Source organism: Centropristis striata, chromosome 8 (genome assembly GCF_030273125.1).
Source record: "Centropristis striata isolate RG_2023a ecotype Rhode Island chromosome 8, C.striata_1.0, whole genome shotgun sequence".
In the NCBI taxonomy this organism is placed as follows: Eukaryota; Metazoa; Chordata; class Actinopteri; order Perciformes; family Serranidae; genus Centropristis; species Centropristis striata.
Genome location: NC_081524.1, coordinates 13,625,872 through 13,644,873, shown reverse-complemented (window position 1 = coordinate 13,644,873; position 19,002 = coordinate 13,625,872). Strand labels below are relative to the sequence as shown.

Sequence of the window (19,002 nt, the reverse complement as noted above, 5' to 3'; positions counted from 1 at the left end):
GGTCATACCAGAGCTGTTAAAGCACCGCAGGCTCAACCAATTAAATTTCATGAGATCAAGGTTAGAGAGGTAGCACAGCGCTGGTGGTGGGTGGCAGGGCAGCAGGTAGAGAAAAGAGGCACACAGAACAAGCAGCACTTACAAGGTAAAACATCCTTATATCGATTCTTCTCCATGTTTTCGGGGAGACGAGAACAGTTTAGCGACAGACCAGGCTTCCTCCTGTATAAATTCTAGAAATTACAAGCAAAAAAATACACATATGCACATAATCACACACTGAAACATGCACAAATAGAACCACAATTCCCACGCCAGTGATGGGATCTTTGTTTTAGAGGATTAGGGCCAACATCTCTCCCAAAACCAGCTCTTAAAAGGCTCATTATGACCCAACACAACTGAGTGGGACCAAATAAATCCTGCTTAAAATAAAGATGTATTACTCTTTGTTAGTTTTATAAGATGTGTTTCCTGACCACCTGTTTACCACAGAACAATGTTATATATTACACATTTTGTTGATGATTGCAAGAAAAAGTATTACTATAAATTGGATGAAGAAAGACCCCCCCATGATCACTCAGTGCTTACAGAAAGTAAAACATGTCTACATGATGGAATATATGACGGCCCAATTACAGCTAAAAGTACCTGTTTTTATGAGAAGGTGGACCCCAGTTACAGACTATATTGTTTAAGACTCTTATACACTATTATTATCTAAATTAGCCCTTTTTATTTATTTATTATTACTATTTTTTTCTTTTTTTTGGAACACAGAACCACATAAAATATGTGTAATACCCTTTACAGTGCCATTTGTGTGACAGATGAAATCCAATCTCAAGATGTTTTGATTTGTTTTCCTTTGTGATGTTAATTGTCTGTAAATGTGCATAATGGCAATAAAGTTAAAAAAATAAAAATAAAGATGTATTTATTTTAAATATCACTGTTTAGCTGCCACCTGCACTTTAAGTACCTCAAAATGGAAACAGAGCGTGCCAGACTGTATTCCTCTCTCCAGCTGTCTCATCGACTCCTCCAGTGTCGTGACCCGCTCCGACTGAACAGGTGACAGCTTGTCTCCCTGTGATTGGCCCGTGAGTGTGAGGGCAGGCGGCAGCTGCAGCAGGGGTGCGACCCGACCGGGACCTGGAACCCAAGGACGTTTCAAGTCTGCGATTAATATTCATAGAAGTATGACAGACAGTGAGCAAACACGCAGCATCAGCAGTTTTGCCTCTCTGTTAAACACACACACACCTTTACGTCTGATGAGCAGGGCCAGCTCTCTGGAGTGGGACTCTCTGCTGGCTCGTATGAACATGACAACTTGATCATGTGTGTGTTCAGAAATGTCTCGACCGTTGATGAGCACCACCAGGTCTCCCCCCAGGAGTTTGGGCTCACATCGACCTGCCTGCAAACAACATGTAAGGGCCAATAAGGACCAGTTCATCAATAATAATTTAACCCATAAGAACCCACGGTGACATGGGTGTAACAAACACTTTAGTGACTTCTCCAAAATGTGGCTGTGACTGGAAACAGAAATCTAAAAAAGTAGCTAATTTCAAAAAGCTTATTTTTTGTTACGATTTTTTGTTTAAACCCATTTAACAATTCTAATTCGTTAATAGGGTGTCCTTTATTGCATTTAACCCTATTAGGGTTTGTTGTTTATTTTTATTATTGATTTATTATTATTTTGTTACTTAAAAACAAATCTGAAAAATAATTTATTGTGAAACAGCACTATTAATGTCACAATTTTAGAAAAAGACACATTTGTGTTTCTGTAAGCAGAAAAGGTGTCGAGTTTATTTATATAAAAATAAGAAATATAATTAAAAAATACCATAAACACCCAATGTGACATATATGTTACATCGCAGATCTTTGACATTTAGGGGTAGAATAAAAAATAAAAAAACATCAGAAATGTGTGCTTTGTGGTCCACTTGGTCTGTGGTAGATCCCCCATGATTTTCCTTCAAGGATAAATAGGTCTGGGTTCTTATGGGTTAAGTTAAAAACAGTTAAAAATGAATGATAATAATTTCATTGTAATTCATGCAATGCTAAGAGTATGTTAGTTTAAAATATACAATTAGAAATGTTTAAAGGGTTAAAAGTGTTTCTATGCCTTTAAATTTTACATTGTGATGTCACTATATAGTGGTAACTATGGTAACTGACTGTGTATCTTAAGTTTCGTGTTTAGTCAGAACATGGTGGAAGCAACACAGTCTTTTGACCGTGCGTCAGACTTGTAATTAGGGCCTCGGGGCAATCGCACCGAGCTCTACTGTTATACTGTGGATTTCTTCTTCTTCCTCTTCCAGGCGCAATTTCGTCCCGCTACTAGTCCTATAACTTAAAGAGTTGCGGGACAAATTATATATCAAAACGTGCGGTTTGATCGGGATCGGTGTGCTATTACTTTTCTCTACAGAATATGAATTTTTCGCGACGTAAGCCATTGCACTGAAATGAATGGGACGGCCAACAAAAAATGAGCGAAAAAGAACAATCATTGGAGATTTTTAAATGTCTACTTCTCAGGCATAATTTCACCTAGAGACTCCATTTAAACTTTAAACAGTAGACACAAGTCTTGTGTATCGGTGTATTAATCCACGTTTCGATAGGTCATATAGTTTTTTATCAATCCCTGTTCAATGACCATGATCATTTTTGGAGAAATTCTGAGATTATAATGGGTGTGTATTGCACGGAATGTTCGTGTCAGAGTGTGTGATGTCATCGCTCAGAGTGTAGAGGGAGAGGTAAAACTGTCAAAAAATAAATTTGAAAACTGCGCTCCAGGCCGCAAATTCCACTCTACAGAAATAATTTATACATAGAAACGTAGGAAAATTTGTCTTCTCACTCACAATCCTCTGGTAAAGCTGTCAGAGTTATAGTTTGGGCGTACGACGCAGAGATGATCCACCAACACCACCAACAGCCTCATTGGGTCCCATATTAAAAACGCAGGGAGATTTGGAAAAAAGGAAGATGGAACAGTTTTTTTAGATCGCTCTAACAAAGCTATTTTTTTATTTTTCTTTAAAAAAATCATATGTAGACGTTCAGGAAGAACTCGGGACGCTCAAAGTGAAGTCGGATCAATGATAGGTATTATGGTTTTGCCAAAAATGCTTTCTGTTCGAGGCCAGAAATTCGAGTCTGTCCACCTCTGCTGTCACTCTTTCAGAGCATTAACAGCTGCAGTTAATTCTGTTGATTGCTTTGATCTTTGATGTGATTACAGTTACAGATACACACACACACACACACACACACACACACACACACACACACACACACGCACTAAAGTGCGCACATTCCTCACACATGCATAAACATGCTTCATACACGCACACACAGGCAACTTTATGTGATTTTAATTACACACACACACACACACACACACACACGCACACAGGTAACTTTATGTGAATTTAATTACACCTACACACACACACACACACACACACACACACACACACACACACACACACACACACACACACACACATTTTGAAGTTAAAGGGCATAGTTTGAAATCTCTGAAGAATCTCATCATAGTGTACACACACCGGCAGTAGCCCCCGTGGCCCTTTCAAAATTTCCCCAGAGGAAATTTTCTATTTGTTACAGCACTTTTTCAAAATAACATAAGTCTACAGGTGTCAAATAGTCCCAACCAAGTATTGAGTGCAAATAGATGGACATACTTTCAGAGGCCAACATTTCTATATTAAACATTGGTCTTTTGTAATATTCAAATTTTTTGAGACACTTAATTTTAGGTCTTTATTAAATGTAAGCTATAATCATTATAATTTGAAGAAATGAAATAAATTAAGACAATGAAATGTTTCATTCTTGTGTAATGGATCTATATAATGTGTTATTCCACTTTTTGAATTGAATTACTGACATGAATAAACGTTTCCACGATATTCTTATTTATTGAGTTGCACCTGTATATTGTGTTTTTATTTCATCACAGAGTTATTTTGACACAACCTGGAGACACCCGGCCGCAAACACAAACAAATTCCAGTACGTTCTTACCGGAGAGTCAGGTTTAACGTGGGATATGGCCAGAGGCATCTTCTGATCCACCCCACCCTGGGAGGAGTTGAGAAATTAAATGGTGCAAGAGTGTCGGAGTGACACCATAAACGTATTGTCTGTGCATTAATTAAAAAAACATAAAATGCAGCCTTTGTGTGGTGGGAGTAAAAGAGAGACCCACTTTAACATTGAAGCCAAACTTGCCATCCTGGTCTGGGGCAATGCATATCAGCATCAAGTCCCCATCTCCAAGAGCACCCTGCACATACACTCAGAATTAACTCACATATGCACACGTAAAGGGATAATTATACAGTGATACACTTGTTATAAAAATGTGTATTAATCTGGGGTTTTTCCAACGTTTTAATCCTACTAAGCAAATGTGATCCTGTCTGCTGTATGTAGAGGCACTGGCTTTGGGTTACATCAGACCAGTGTTTCTGCTAAAGGCTGGCAGGCTAGATGAGGTTAACTATATGTTAAGATAAAGGGAAGTACACATGACAGGGGGAGTCAGACACGGGTCACGGGCCATACCTTTGACTTTGGGGAACTGAGAATAACAGCATCTGTGTCAGACAGTCAGCTAGACGTTGGGAACCTCCCACTATACAGTAGGAGGCATATAAGCCAACAGTTTTGACTATCATATGAGCCTTTTTCTCTGTAACCTTACTCGCTGTGTTGCATGATTTAAACGCTCCTCTTGTACAAGACTTTAATTAAATTTAACTTAAACTTTGATACTTTGAATCCAACTGTCTTTATTGAAGGGTCACTCTGAAAAATTCTTATAACAACACTTATTTAGAGCTGATGATGAGATAACGTACCTTATCGTAGTGGGGAGAGCTGTGGTCCCCCTCCTCCTCTCCTATACTGTCGTCCATTTGTGACAAAGGCTCATCTGTCCCCTGGCTGTAAGAGCCAGAAAGCCTGAAAGAAGAAATAAGGAGGTTTGTTTTACCCTGATTTGCAGATTAACAGACTTATTACATTCAATTACTTACATTGAATGAATTGCCGCTGCACATCAGACAGGCCTCCTCACTGTCTCATTTTAAATCTCTTCTTAAAACCCACCTATTCTAGTTGGCTTTTAACACCACGTAGAGTGTTGATTTTATGTTGATTTTATGATTTTATGATTTTTTGTTTTTATTGTATTCATGCATATTTTACTTTGTGCGGGCAGTACATTTTACATTTTATCTTATTTATTTTTATCCCATTTTCAATTTATTTTACCTTATCGCATCATACTGTTCTATTGTTTACTACATCTCTTTGTATTGTGTTATGTATTTATTGTTTGTGCAGCACTTTGGAAACCTTGTGTTTGCCAAAATTGTGCTGTATAAATAAAGTGGATTGGATTGGAATTACATTTTATTTATAAAGCCCAGAATCACAAATTTGTCTCAAAGGGCTTTGGAGACTGTACAGGGTATTAAACCCTTTGACATTCACAGTGGACAAGTACAAACTCTTCAAAAATACCTACTTAACAGGGAAAAAAAGAGGAGGGATTGCTCTCCCAGGATGGATAGACGTGCAACATGTTTGTACAGAACAGACCAAAATAGAAAAAAAAATCCAGAAGATAGAGTGTGAGATGGGAGAGGAAGGGAGGATAGAGGGAGAGAGAGAAGACAAAGACAATAATAGCACTAACCTGATAACAGATGATAGAATAAAGTATGTGACTAATGATAGTAAATTACTTTCAGATTTGATAATAACACAATTGTGACTACTCTTATATCACACTTTTTGCAGCACACATTAGGGCTGCATGAGTCATTTCACTGCCATTTTAAATTGCAGTTATTTTCTATGGACTAAAGCACAATTCTTTTTTTTTGCAAGTCATAAGTAAGTCTTAAATCTTTCCACCAACTTAAATAAACTCTTTGGCCGACTTGTGTAGAAAGGTTAAGTAGACAATAGCTGGAAGTTTCTTTAATTGGTTTGTCCGATTCACTGAATTAACATTAATTGCTAAATCTTTTTTTTTAAGATATTTTTTTGGCCATTTTCAAGGCTTTTATTTATAGTGAGACAGATAGAAAGGGGGTACAGAGGGGAGGACATGCGGCAAAGGGAGCTCAGGCCAGATTCGAACCCGGCTCCGCCGCAGCGAGGACTGTAGCCTCTGCACATGGGGCGCCTGTGTAACCCACTACGCTACGGACCACCCGATTAATTGCTAAATCTAATTCAAGGTTGATTCGTCCTACCCAGCTCATCAACTTCTTATTAGCCTGCAGGCTTAGCGATCTACAGTGTTGCTAGCTAATAGGCATTGTATTTGTGACCAGACTCAAGAGGAGCTCTCCGAGCTTCAGAGTTTCAGATTACAGTATCAGCCAGGTGATTCCTTGAAAAAACGTCCCGAATACAGCACAATGAGAAATACAGGCACGCCAGTCTCTTTTAGTGGGCGAAATAAGGCAACATGGTCTCACAGGAATCCGTGAAATAGCCACGGATTTGCTTAACTCAAAATCCGTGGAATAGCCACGGAATCGCTCAAATTTCCGTGAAACTAACACGGATTTTGCTACAATGCAGGTTAATGACAGTCATATCCCGTGGCTATTCCAACATACAAAGTGATTATGTACATTCACGGAGTGAATATTTAGAAAATAAAACATATATTTCTCGCTAGAAATGTGATCAAAATTCATTTTTATGCAGAAACTAAGTCAAAATATTGATTTTTTCACTAAAAATGAGAGAACTGTCCGCCATGTTTTTTGTTCTGACCGACGGGACCTTGAAAGTCACGTGACTTGGAACAAACCAATAGGAACAAATATCTATGGAATAGCCACGGGATATGACTGTCATTAACTTGCATTGTAGCGAAATCCGTGTCAGTTTCACGGAAATTTGAGTGATTCCGTGGCTATTCCACGGATTTTGAGTTAAGCAAATCCATGGCTATTTCACGGATTCCTGTGAGACCATGTTCAAATAAGGTGACTGGGGTTATTTTAAATAAAAATCCTACTCATTGTGCCTTTAATGCTATTATTTAAATTACAGCTCTTTTGATTAAAAAGTAGTAGCAGTAAATCTAATTTCAGTGACTATACAACAATAATTACACTTTCAGTTCCAACATCTCTAATGCCACTAAAGCCCCCTGAATTAAGAGAGTTTAACCTCCTGAGACCCAAGCTTTTGTTTGGTATGTATTATTAGTTTCTCCTAGATATTTTGGATTTGTAGGACCTAAGTACAAAAACTAAGCATTGTCTTTGAACAGGAAGTAGTTTTTGAAAAAAAAACAACAGTGGGTTAATTTCACTGTATAACGCAGTTAATTCACCAGTGTATAAAACTTTTTATTTCCTTACATTTACACCCTCTCTTTGGAAGACCGATAGTTAAAGTCTATTCGTTCTCAAATGGGTACTTGCTGATTAGCAGTGTCATAGCTTGTTGCTATCGCTAAAAATAGTCAAACTTGCACAGAATATGAAACTACAAAAATTATTAAGGACAAATACACAAGTTTTAACCATAAAATGAGATCAGATTTTGCACCTTGTCCACTTTTGTCTGGGGATAAGATGTTGATGGACTTTACCAAGATGCTGCCATCTGATTTTACACTGATTGACGTATTGTGCTTTTTCTAGAGTGTGTACTACTGAGGACAACAGCTCATAGTTCAGCAGAATTAAGTATATATATCATGAATATCATGGAAAGTCCATTTCCAGTAGTTCAAGTCAAATAGTCCCAACCAAGTATTGAGTCATATAGATGGACATACTTTCAGAGGCCAACATTTCCTTATTAAACATACTTTTTAAAATTGGTCTTTTATAATATTAAAATTTTTTGAGACACTGAATTTTAGGTCTTTATTAAATGTAAGCCATAATCATTATAATTTGAAGAAATTAAATAAATTAAGACATGAAATGTTTCAGTCTGTGTGTAACGGATCTATATAATTTGTTATTTCCACTTTTTGAATTGAATTACTGACATAAATAAACGTTTCTACGATATTCTTATTTATTGAGATGAACCTGTATATTGTGTTTTCATTTCATCACAGAGTTATTTTGACACAACCTGGAGACACCCGGCCGCAAACACAAACAAATTCCAGAATTCCAGAATGAAGTATAAGGTCCAGAAAACCTCAAATGAAATGTCCACATATGAGGACGCAGGGTCACAGGAGGTTAAAAATGTTCAGAAGAAGTAGACAGACAGACATTTCTGTTGTAACTGATACTGACTGTTGCGGTGAAGCGTCTCCCTCGCTGTCCTTGCTGCTGCTCACAGACGCCCTGTATGTGTAGAAGACGTCCTCGCCCTCCGACATGTCTTTCAGGTCATTGGTCAGTTCAACGGAGGATGGACGCGGTTTACGGATGCCGTGACGAACTCGAGGACTTCGCCTGCCGGAGAGAGAAAAGAGAACAAAACAAGCTGAGTATAAGATTTTATCAAGTTACATAAAGAGACATTTTATGCTGTATGGCAACCATTTTTAGCTAATATAGAAAGAATGAATGAATGCCATTGATGTTGTATTGTATATTTGTAAAACTGACCCCATATTATATGTATTTTATCAATTTATTTACTTGTAATTTTTTTAATGTATCTATTTTTTGCATGTTTTTTTTTACTACTCATTTAATGTTATTTATTTCTGTTAATATTTTTCTGTTTATTGCTTTATTGTATATTTTTAATTTAATTTATATTCTTTTGTGTCTCACTGAATTGATTTATATGTTCATGTAAGTGTAGCCTCTGTTTGGAATCGTTTCTGCTTGATTACCAAACAGTACAGTAGTATAATAACAGAGATGGGGCTGTATTAATCCATCCAAGTGTGTCTGTGATTTATTGCCATTTATATGACTTTGAATACCAATAAAAAAGACCTAAGGCAATCAAAAAATAAATAAAAAAGATGCTGTGGTGATGCTTGATGAGAACTGAGAACATTTTGTTGTGTTTGATGCTGCAGTGTGTACCAGTTGGGGGTGTTTGGGGGCGATCTGGAGGGCAGACTCTTGGTCTCGAGGTGCTCCGATGAGAACGACCTCTGCAGAACCGGGTTCCACACCATCCCTCCCACCACGCGGTGGCACACTGGACCACTGCACATTCAGAAGGAAAAGAACAAACATTATCCATGTTTTTGACAGGAATGTACATGTGAATACACAACTTGGTCCCCTCTCCCTGAACCTGAAGCAGGCTGCTAAAAACCTGGGTGTTCTGTTTGATGCTGAGCTTTGTTTTGATGCACAGGTAAAAAGCACTGTAAAGTCTTGTTTCTTCCATCTTAAAAACATTTCCAAAATTAGATCTTTTTTATCCCATTCTGACTTACACAAGGTTTTACATGCTTTTATCTTCTCTTGCTCAACTCAACTCAACTCAACTTTATTTGTAAAGCACTTTAAAACAACAACAGCCGCAACAAAGTGCTGTACATAAACAAACAGAACAAGAGACAATAAAATAAATAAAACAGGAAATAAACACTAAAATAAATAGATTCATTGCTTTTTAAAAGACAATTTAAAAAACAATAAATAAAAGAAAAACCATAAAACACTAAAAACAAGAGCAGAGTCTCATGCGTGGTTAAAAGCCAAGGAATAAAAATAGGTTTTAAGATGACTTTTAAAAATGGACAGTGAGGAGGCTTGTCTGATGTGTAAAGGCAGCTCATTCCATAGTTTGGGGGCTGCAACAGAGAAAGATCTGTCCCCTCTGAGCTTCCGTTTAGACCTCGGTACCTCCAGGAGCAGCAGCAGCTTGCCTGGACTTCTGCAATGGACTGTATACTGGAATCAGTCAGAGCTCCCTCCACAAACTCCAACTGGTGCAGAACGCTGCTGCCCGAATTTTAACAGGAACCAAAAAATACCACCACATAACTCCAGTTTTAGCAGCTTTGCACTGGCTACCCATTTTATTCAGAATTGATTTTAAAATTATTTTACTTACACTACCGGTCAAAAGTTTTAGAACACACCAACTTTTCCAGAATTTAATTGAAAATTATGCAGTTTAATGTCTCAGTGTACTCTGAAATTAAAGCACATCTGCAACATTTAAAATTCTTTATTGAGCATGATAGTGTTTTGAAAGTAAAAAAAAAGATTCAAAATCACATTTTATGTTGGACTAAAGAACTAAAAAAGACACCAAAAGACTAAAAAAAGACACAAAAAGACCAAAAAAAGACACAAAATGACTTACAAAGACATGAAAAGAATTCAAAAATGGACAAAATAGCCCAAGACTCCATAGAGTTAAGTTGTAAACCCATTTCTTGTTCCCTGAAAAAGGCCTACTTGTATAATTCTGAAATGTACATTATTTTTCAGTTTTGGTTAAGCTTACCTTTTTTTTATTTACCTCTGGCAGTTCACCACTTACCTTTGGACCCTTTCAAGCTGTTCATTTGACTTGAACTGCTTGAATTTCAATAAAAAACTGGAAAAATTGGGGTGTTCTAAAACTTTTGACCAGTAGTGTATGTAGAAGTGAAGGCTCACCTCTCAGGTTTACTGTTGCCGAGGCCCAGGTGCTGTGTTATCAGCTTTTTGTAGGTCTGAACTGTGCTGTTGCTGTGTTTGGGGTTCCTGGCAGTTCTGTTGGAGCAGAAGAAGGAGTGATGATCCACACAGGACCTCCACAGGTTCTTACAGGTCTTGGGGCAGGGCAGGAGCAGAGACACCTCACAGTCCTGGGTCTCCCCCTGCAACATACAGGTGAGTTAAGGGTTGATTGTTACATATAAATGATGCTTTATAATGTTTGAGTTCTTTGCAACTCTAATATTCAAGGTCACATCTCTGACTTAAGCTGCAGTTCAGGTTGCATTTGTTACCAGCAATAAAAAAAAATGCCTTTTCTCATATTTTGTATGAATGATTTATTACTTGTCACACATATAAACACACAGAGAAAAACTGTGAAAAGTGTGAATATGAATCATCCAATCAAGGCTATATTCACATCTATGCAGACCATATTGTAGTCAAGCTTGTGAAACGTTGTTGCAAAATGAAAGTGCGCTAATTTAATGAAGCAATGAAAAAAAAATGAGCTGACTTCAAACCTTTAATGGATTTACCAGTCGAGCAATCAAAAGCAGCAATTTGTTTACAGCGGATCTTTAAACTATTAAGGAGAGCGGCAATGATTAGTAGACTAATCAATTCAATCAGTCAATCAACAGAAAAATAATTGCCAACTGTGTTGATTTGTAAGCTTTCAAGCAAAAATGGCAGAAAATGCTGTTCTCAGCCTCTAAAATATGGAGATCTCCTGCTTTCCTCTGATTTATATCATATTAAACTGAATATTTTTGGGTTTTCGACCAACAAAAAAAGACATCACCTTGGACTGGGGATGGACATTATTCATTATTTTTAGACTCATGGACAGATTAATCATTGTTAATAATAATGTTTTGGTTGCAGCTCTGCTCTTAAGAGCAAATAAATGGTAGAAGGACTCACATGTTTACGTTTCAGGTGTATAAGAAAGCGTTTCCTCTTGAATGAAATCTTGATGATGTTCCCCCTACATGTGAAGAACATAATTGGTTAAATGAATAAAAGTACAGGAACAAAGCCACGCACTGTAATTAGCATCAGCATCACTCACCAGGGGAAGAAACTGGAACAAATCATATTACAGAAAACTGCAACACCGCTGGAGGCCAAACCCACCATCAGAGGGGCGTCATTGGTGTCCTGAGAGATGGGAAAAGGAGGGAATGACAAAAAGTGTCATACATGAGTGGAATAAAAAGCATGCAAAGGAAGTTAACCTTTTAGAACACCAAGTAGATTCAGGACGTTTTGTGCATTTGTGCACAATTTAATGTGTTTTACAGGATTTGGTTTGTGCAAATAGTTTATTTTTGGCCACATTTTAAATGAGGCATGTAGAAGAAAGTGATGAAATCTAACTATTTTAAGCTTTTATTTGGTTCATTTCCCTAATGGAAGCATTCGTCACACATGATTGTTTCAAGGACTGTTGGAAATATCACAATCGATTGGGTTGCATGGTTCAGAGGGTTAAACGACAACATGAGGTTTTACATGATATTTTAAGCGAGGGAGTCACTCTACCATGGCAGCATGCAGCTCCACGCCATACAACTCCAGCGTCCGTGCAGTGTTGAGGAAACACAGCTCTGCCTCGCTCTGCTTCAGTCCCCTGAGAAAACACACAGTCACATTACACCCCGGGAACCAACTGCACGGCAAACTGGTTGTTTGTAGATGTAATGAAATTGTCTGAACTACTTGTGCTGTGGATGCAGATCCTCCACTTTAGACAGGAAGTCTTCATCCTGCTCTGGAATGAAGTAGCACTTGGAGAGGTAACCGGGGAGTCGAGACGGACAGTGATCCCCCATCTCCGCTGCAGGTGATGGAAAGAGACACTGAGCATCCACACATAATCAGATCGGCACATTCACACACTGACATCTGGGGTGCTGTAAGAGAGCTGCTGCTGTATTGAAAGCATCCTCAACAGGACTAATTACTCACTCAGTTATTATTAAGTCATTAATCATGTGTTTCTCCAGGAAGAGATAGAACTTACACTGCACGGCGTAAGAGGCCAACACTACAGCTGCACTCAGTGGGCACTGCAACCTGCAATCATACTCCATGATTACACATTGTAGCAGCTAAACACAAACTGTGCACAGGGGGGGATGGGTGGTTATGCGTGCATGTTACTAACCGTCCTTCTCTAATGTCACTCCTGATCTGGAGGAAGTACAGGTGCCTGCAGAGACGAGACAAAAGGAACTTTAACAGCCCACGCTTTCAGTTTTGTCCATAATCCCGGCGAAAAAAAGGACCTTTCTGAGTCACACAACTTCTCCAGATCAATATCTAGTGATATATGACTGCTACAAAAACACACATAACAGAGGAGCGCATATGCTAACCTTGTCTGCTCATGCTGCAGAGAGTTGGGATCAGAGATGAAGAATCGCACTCTGAAGTTCAGATAAAAGGGAGATGCAAGACCTGAAGAGAAAAGGCACATATCTATAGTTGCAGGTTCACCTCAATCCTCTTCTCTCCAACAGTGCACCTCCTCTCTATCAATATTTAAAAATGTGTTTGTCTGGAGAAATCATTCTGGAGAAAGACAGTGAATTCTCTGGAGCCAGTATAAGACAGATACCTTTTATCTGCTTCTTCAAGGGTTTCTCAGGCTCCAACCATCGCTAAGAGAAAGAAATTCATTAAGTATAATGGCTAACTGGGGCTAAAAAAAAGCATTTATGTAAGCATACCCTGTGGTTATCACTGTCTAAACAGCAATCAGCGAGCACAATACATTACAGTCCCAGCTCCAACGAGCAGCGGATGAACAGTGAGCTCACAGGAGAGAGTGTGTTGGCTGTGACTGAGGCGATGGCTGTGCTGGATTCTCTGATCTGCAGACTGAAGAGCTGCCGCTCCTGCAGGCCCAGGTGGTCGCATACTTGGTCCAACAGAACCACACCTTCATCCTGCTTCTGAAAGATGGAAACAACAAACAAACATTAATATCAGCCAAAAACATTTACCGGTTGCTTATTTGTACATATACAAATATAAATATACTGTCCTATATGTTACAGCAGTGCCTAACGTATTGATAGGGAGAATCAGTATCAGATTCAGAAAAAGGTTTATTGCCATACACGTTGTAAATGACAAGGAATTTGACTCTGTGTTTGGTGCATACAGTACAGGCCAAAAGTTTGGACACACACCTTCTCATTCAATGCGTTTTTCTTTATTTTCATGACTATTTACATTGTAGATTCTCACTGAAGGCATCAAAACTATGAATGAACACATATGGAATTATGTACTTAACAAAAAAGTGTGAAATAACTGAAAACATGTCTTGTATTTTAAATTCCTCAAAGTAACCACCCTTTGCTTACTAGAATATAAGACATGTTTTTCAGTTATTTCACACTTTTTTGTTAAGTACATAATTCCACATGTGTTCATTAATAGTTTTGATGAATCTACAATGTAAATAGTCATGAAAATAAAGGAAACGCATTGAATGAGAAGGTGTGTCCAAACTTTTGGCCTGTACTGTACAAAGAACATATAAAGAGGAAAGAAAAATAAAGGCATTAGCCTGTTACCGCCACATTAATTCGCAAATGTGTATTAGTCTGGAACCTCTACGTTCATTTCCGATTTTCCTAATAATGAGAAAATTCCACAGATAGACACACAATGTATCAGAGCAACGAAACATGTAACGTAGTACTGAATGATACATGCAAGTTGAGAAGATGCTTGGTCCATTTTCAGGCCGGACAAACATGGCGGCCTGGTCACAAACTTTCTCAAGTAACAGGTGACCCGTGCACATGTGTTTCTTAAAGGAACACTCCACCATTTTTTCATATTAAAACATGTTATTCGGTCAAGTAAGACGAGTTGATACAGACCTCTTGTGTCTCAATGCGTGCATTCAATCGCCCTGGCGCGCGGCGCCACTTGGCTAGCACTTAGCTTAGCCCAGTTCATTCATTAGGATCCAAACAGATGGACAGTTAGACGCGACCAAACTCCTCCACGTTTTCCCTATTTAAATACAGCTACACGAGTAGTTAAACGACCAAGTATGGCGACACAAAATAAAACGTGGCGCTTTTCTAAGCGGATAAAAAGGATAACTATAATGTATGGCGGAATAGCTTAGAAAAGCGCCACATTTTATTTTGTGTCGCCATACTTGGTCGTTTAACTACTCGTGTAGCTGTATTTAAATAGGGAAAACGTGGAGGAGTTTGGTCGCTTCTAACTGTCCATCTGTTTGGATCCTAATGAATGAACTGGGCTAAGCTAAGTGCTAGCCAAGTGGCGCCGCGCGCCAGGGCGATTGAGTGCACGCATTGAGACGCAAGAGGTCTGTATCAACTCGTCTTACTTGACCGAATAACATGTTTTAATATGAAAAATCGGTGGAGTGTTCCTTTAAAACCTTTGAGGCAAGACATAGGCAACATAGGCAAGATCTTGATTTATATGAGCGCTGCGTAATTTGACAATTTCAACTGAGTTTCGTGAGTTGTGCCTGATGCTAGTTATCGCATCAAACCTGCCCCATTTCCATAAAGGGCTGTGATTGGCCTAGCGAGGGCCAGAGCAAATAACACATGAGCTCAGTAGGTTTGACTGATAAAGAAAAAGATATAAAAACACTGTAGCAAATATAGAACCATTTTAGAATGAGGAAGCTGCACAGTTTTGTGCAGGATGTGCAATATATATTTCAGGGGATGTGTAAGTTCATAGTATAGAGAATATGTACAGGGATGATAATAGTCCAAGATGTGTGCATGGAAACAGACGACAGGCTGGAGGGGTAAGACCGGGTTCTAATTATTTTGGTTTTAGAAAATCTGTAACTTTCTCCAAGGTTATTTTAAATATTAAAAATGGTTGTAAATCTGACAAAAACAATTAATAATGCATACATCCAGGTGAGAATAAGATTTCCATCTGCAGCACAACACGCTGTAGTTTAACTATTAATCACTACCCGCAGCTCATATGCATTTTCTCCATGGTTTTTGCTACCGGAAGCACATTAACATCACAAGAAGACCATGTTTACTGTAAACTGCGGCGGTGAACAGTGAGTCCAATAATTTTTTATGTGTGTGGACACAACATCCAGACGAAGAGCAGTTTAAACGGGCATTGCCCTTTTCAGTGAAAATCCGTTAAAAAATGTCATCAATTTATTTGTTTGTATTGTGTAATAAAGTGATTATAGGAAAAAGGAAACACAGTACAGGGACAAACAAACAATCAAAGGATGTTTTAGGAAGACAAACGACAAACAAGGAGGACAAAAATAAACAAAACAAAAAAAGTAATGTAAAAAAAGTTCAAACTGCTGGGGAATGCAGAAAACAAACAAAGTGTCCAAAAAAAACTGTGTATGCAGATGTATGTATGTGGTGTGTGTGTGTGTGTGTGTGTGTGTGTGTGTGTGTGTGTTTGTCTGAACACAAGTAACACAGGAGCTGTAAAACAAGTCAGTAATGGGGAGTTTAATATTGGAAACAACCGTAGCGCTCTCCCACTGTTCACATAAAGATGCTGCACAGCTGCTGTCCTAGAAAAGCAATATGTGTGATTGCCTTTCTGCATGTGTGTGTGTGTGTACGCCTGTCAGTGGGTGTGTGTGTGTATACTGCTGTCAGGCTGCATTTGACATGATACGCAGATGATGTAAAAGACTCTTTAAGTGTGACAAGCTCTGTTAAGCTGCAGGAGGTGAAGCGTGTGTCCTTCAGATCAAGGTCACGGTGTTTAATAGGAGATGTGGATCAATGGGCATAGGAAAGAGTAGTCGCTCACTGTATCATGCACTGACGCGGTGATCATTAGCAGAGCTCCGAGACAGATAGGAGCAACATATGATCTCCTCAACGACAGACAGGAAACAGCGTATGGATGTCTGTGTATGTGCATGTATGTCTGTGTATGTATATGTGTGTGTGTGTGTGTTACGCACGCTGACTCTGAAGGTCTCGATAGTGCCGTCCAGCAGCTGAACTAGGCAGAGCAGGTCCGGTTTTGGCATGTCTGTTACCACGGTAACTCTGCCTCCCTCTCAAGACAAACACCCTGTCCTCAGCTCGTCACTGAGTGGGGACCTGGAAACACACACACACACACGTACACACACAACCACAAAAACAGTGTCAGATGTTTCCAGGCTGTTGTCTTCCAATGAAAGCACCTCCCTCAGGATGACATTGTGTGGTGAGTAATATATGTGCTGGATGGAGCATCGGGCTGCAGTGAGTAATGCAGCGTGAATGCGAAGGAGTGACTCTGTATATGTGTGTGTGTGTGTGTGTGTGGATTTGTGTAATTCCTTATTATTTGGCCTGGGTCTGAACATGTCCCTTCCCTCTCCCTGCTGCTCTCCCTCTGCGTCTCTCCGCCTTTCGCAGGCAGCTGAATGATAAGAATGTTAAACATTTTCAGAGTTGAACACGCCCATCTACCGTACACTACAACTGATCTCAGACCAGCCGCTGGGAGCACAAACACATACATGCACTACTAATGCTCAAATCCAATACCTTACCTCGGCCTTGAGAATACCTATCTATGTGCGTGTGTGTGTGTGTGTGTGTGTGTGTGTGCATCTGTATGCATGCAGGTGTGTGTTCGTACATGTGTCCTGTCTCTGTTTCCAGGTGAACGATTAATAGATCCAGGCCGGCCTGTTTCACAGTGATTCTGAAAGGACACACAGTGTTTGAGTTAATGTTTGAACACAGTGACGGACTCTGAATATATTAAAACTGAGCTGTTCCCAGTTTGGCAGCTGGTTTTCCATAATAACCCCTCTCACAGGCAGTCCTCTAATGAATTTACAAGTGAATGCTACATTTAAAAACAGATTTATCATGATTCACTGGGTGTTTTGCATCTTGCATCTATATCTGTTATGGTGAGGTTTGTTCCCACATGACAGCTACAGATGAGGAAATAAAATACTTAACTCACTTTATGACACTTTTTTTCTGTACAAGTACAAGTGCACAGAGTAGAATACAAACCACCTAGCATATATGGCCTGTTTTGCTAATCAAACGCACACACACCAATGAATAAACGGGGCCTGTCTCAGTGTATTAGGCCTTTATTTATGTTGTCCGACAGTCGGTTATGAACTGTGCTGTGACCTCGCTGTACTTTGGACCACAACGCCACCAAGAAACCTGTTGACAGCCTGAAGTTTTCTACAGCTACACCCAAGAGGAGGAACACTTCACGGGCAAACTTTCCTCCAACCACGGCGGATCTAACGTAACTACAACTTGGCCAAGTGTTGTTTTTTAGGGAAGAGAAGGTTTAAACGACAATAATAAAAGACATGTGTACCTCTGTTGTCCCGCTTCAGAGACGGATCATATTCCTCAGGCTGTCCGCTGTGGAAAGCTTGGGACGGGGCGCGTCGGAAGAGCCAGGTATAGTTAGGTAAATATCCGGGACAAGTTTCTCATCCCTGCCTGCGCTGACTCCGCGCGGCCCCGCCCCTTCGCCGCGCGCGCTCCCGGTGGGATGCGCGCTCTAGGAGGCGCGCGCGCAAAGCATAGCCTTAATAGCAAAAAAAACAAAAAAGCATTCTAACGTCACCCTGTTAAAATAATCGCCTAACTTATTTTTTCAAGTTTCGCAGGAAACACAAAAACTTCACCAAAAGTGCAACATACGACATTTATTGATCATTTCACTCAAAAAGGATGGAACAAATGATGGCTATTGGCATAGTAATAACACTGTGTGTAAATTATGTACTTAAGAGAAATAAACGACTTAGGCAATTTTTTGAACATGCCTTTGTGACTTCAGCAAGATGTGGTAACACTTTATTTTGAAGGTGTCTACATAAGAGTCACACAAGCCTGTCAGAAACATGACATGACAAGTATCATGAGCATTAATGTTACTTCAAAGTGTCATTAATGTTCATGACACATCCCATGTCATGTTTATGACACGCTCATGTCACTCTTATGTAGACATCTTCAACATAATGTGTTACCATATCTTGCTTAAGTCACAAAGGCATGTTCAAAAAAATCTGCTTAAGTCAAACACTTGACATAGGCCATTATCTTAAAGGGGTAAAATCACATGATCTGATCAACTGAGGATGTAGGTGATTTTACCATAGGTGGCTGGCGTCATGAGGAGATGATTTAGGCAAAAAAAAAACACAATTTTGACAAAAAATAACCTGGGCGATTATTTTAAAAGTGTGACGATAACAAGCACTAATGGAATAATGATTAACATCTTGTGAAAGTAGCAA

The 19,002-nt window shown here is 39.2% G+C and overlaps 1 protein-coding gene across 2 annotated transcripts in view; it reads right to left on the bottom strand.

Moving 5' to 3' along the window:
* Positions 1–18,206, bottom strand: part of ptpn3 (protein tyrosine phosphatase non-receptor type 3) — a 29,082-nt gene extending 10,876 nt beyond the window's left edge. For both annotated transcript variants that reach the window (XR_009394745.1, XM_059338415.1), the window contains exons 1-21: positions 18,069–18,206; positions 17,355–17,420; positions 16,684–16,825; positions 13,526–13,660; positions 13,324–13,366; positions 13,082–13,163; positions 12,871–12,915; positions 12,727–12,779; positions 12,423–12,540; positions 12,246–12,333; positions 11,773–11,861; positions 11,625–11,688; positions 10,656–10,858; positions 9,117–9,242; positions 8,367–8,528; positions 4,932–5,034; positions 4,277–4,354; positions 4,093–4,149; positions 1,270–1,426; positions 986–1,158; positions 143–233 (exon numbers count right to left, since the gene is read on the bottom strand). Coding sequence is in view for 1 of the 2 variants with exons in the window: in XM_059338415.1 (XP_059194398.1) it covers positions 143–233; positions 986–1,158; positions 1,270–1,426; positions 4,093–4,149; positions 4,277–4,354; positions 4,932–5,034; positions 8,367–8,528; positions 9,117–9,242; positions 10,656–10,858; positions 11,625–11,688; positions 11,773–11,861; positions 12,246–12,333; positions 12,423–12,540; positions 12,727–12,779; positions 12,871–12,915; positions 13,082–13,163; positions 13,324–13,366; positions 13,526–13,660; positions 16,684–16,752 (1,936 nt within the window). In the remaining variant the exon portion in view is untranslated. The remainder of the gene's footprint in view (positions 1–142; positions 234–985; positions 1,159–1,269; positions 1,427–4,092; positions 4,150–4,276; positions 4,355–4,931; positions 5,035–8,366; positions 8,529–9,116; positions 9,243–10,655; positions 10,859–11,624; positions 11,689–11,772; positions 11,862–12,245; positions 12,334–12,422; positions 12,541–12,726; positions 12,780–12,870; positions 12,916–13,081; positions 13,164–13,323; positions 13,367–13,525; positions 13,661–16,683; positions 16,826–17,354; positions 17,421–18,068) is intronic.
* Between the last annotated feature and the right edge of the window lie 796 nt (positions 18,207–19,002).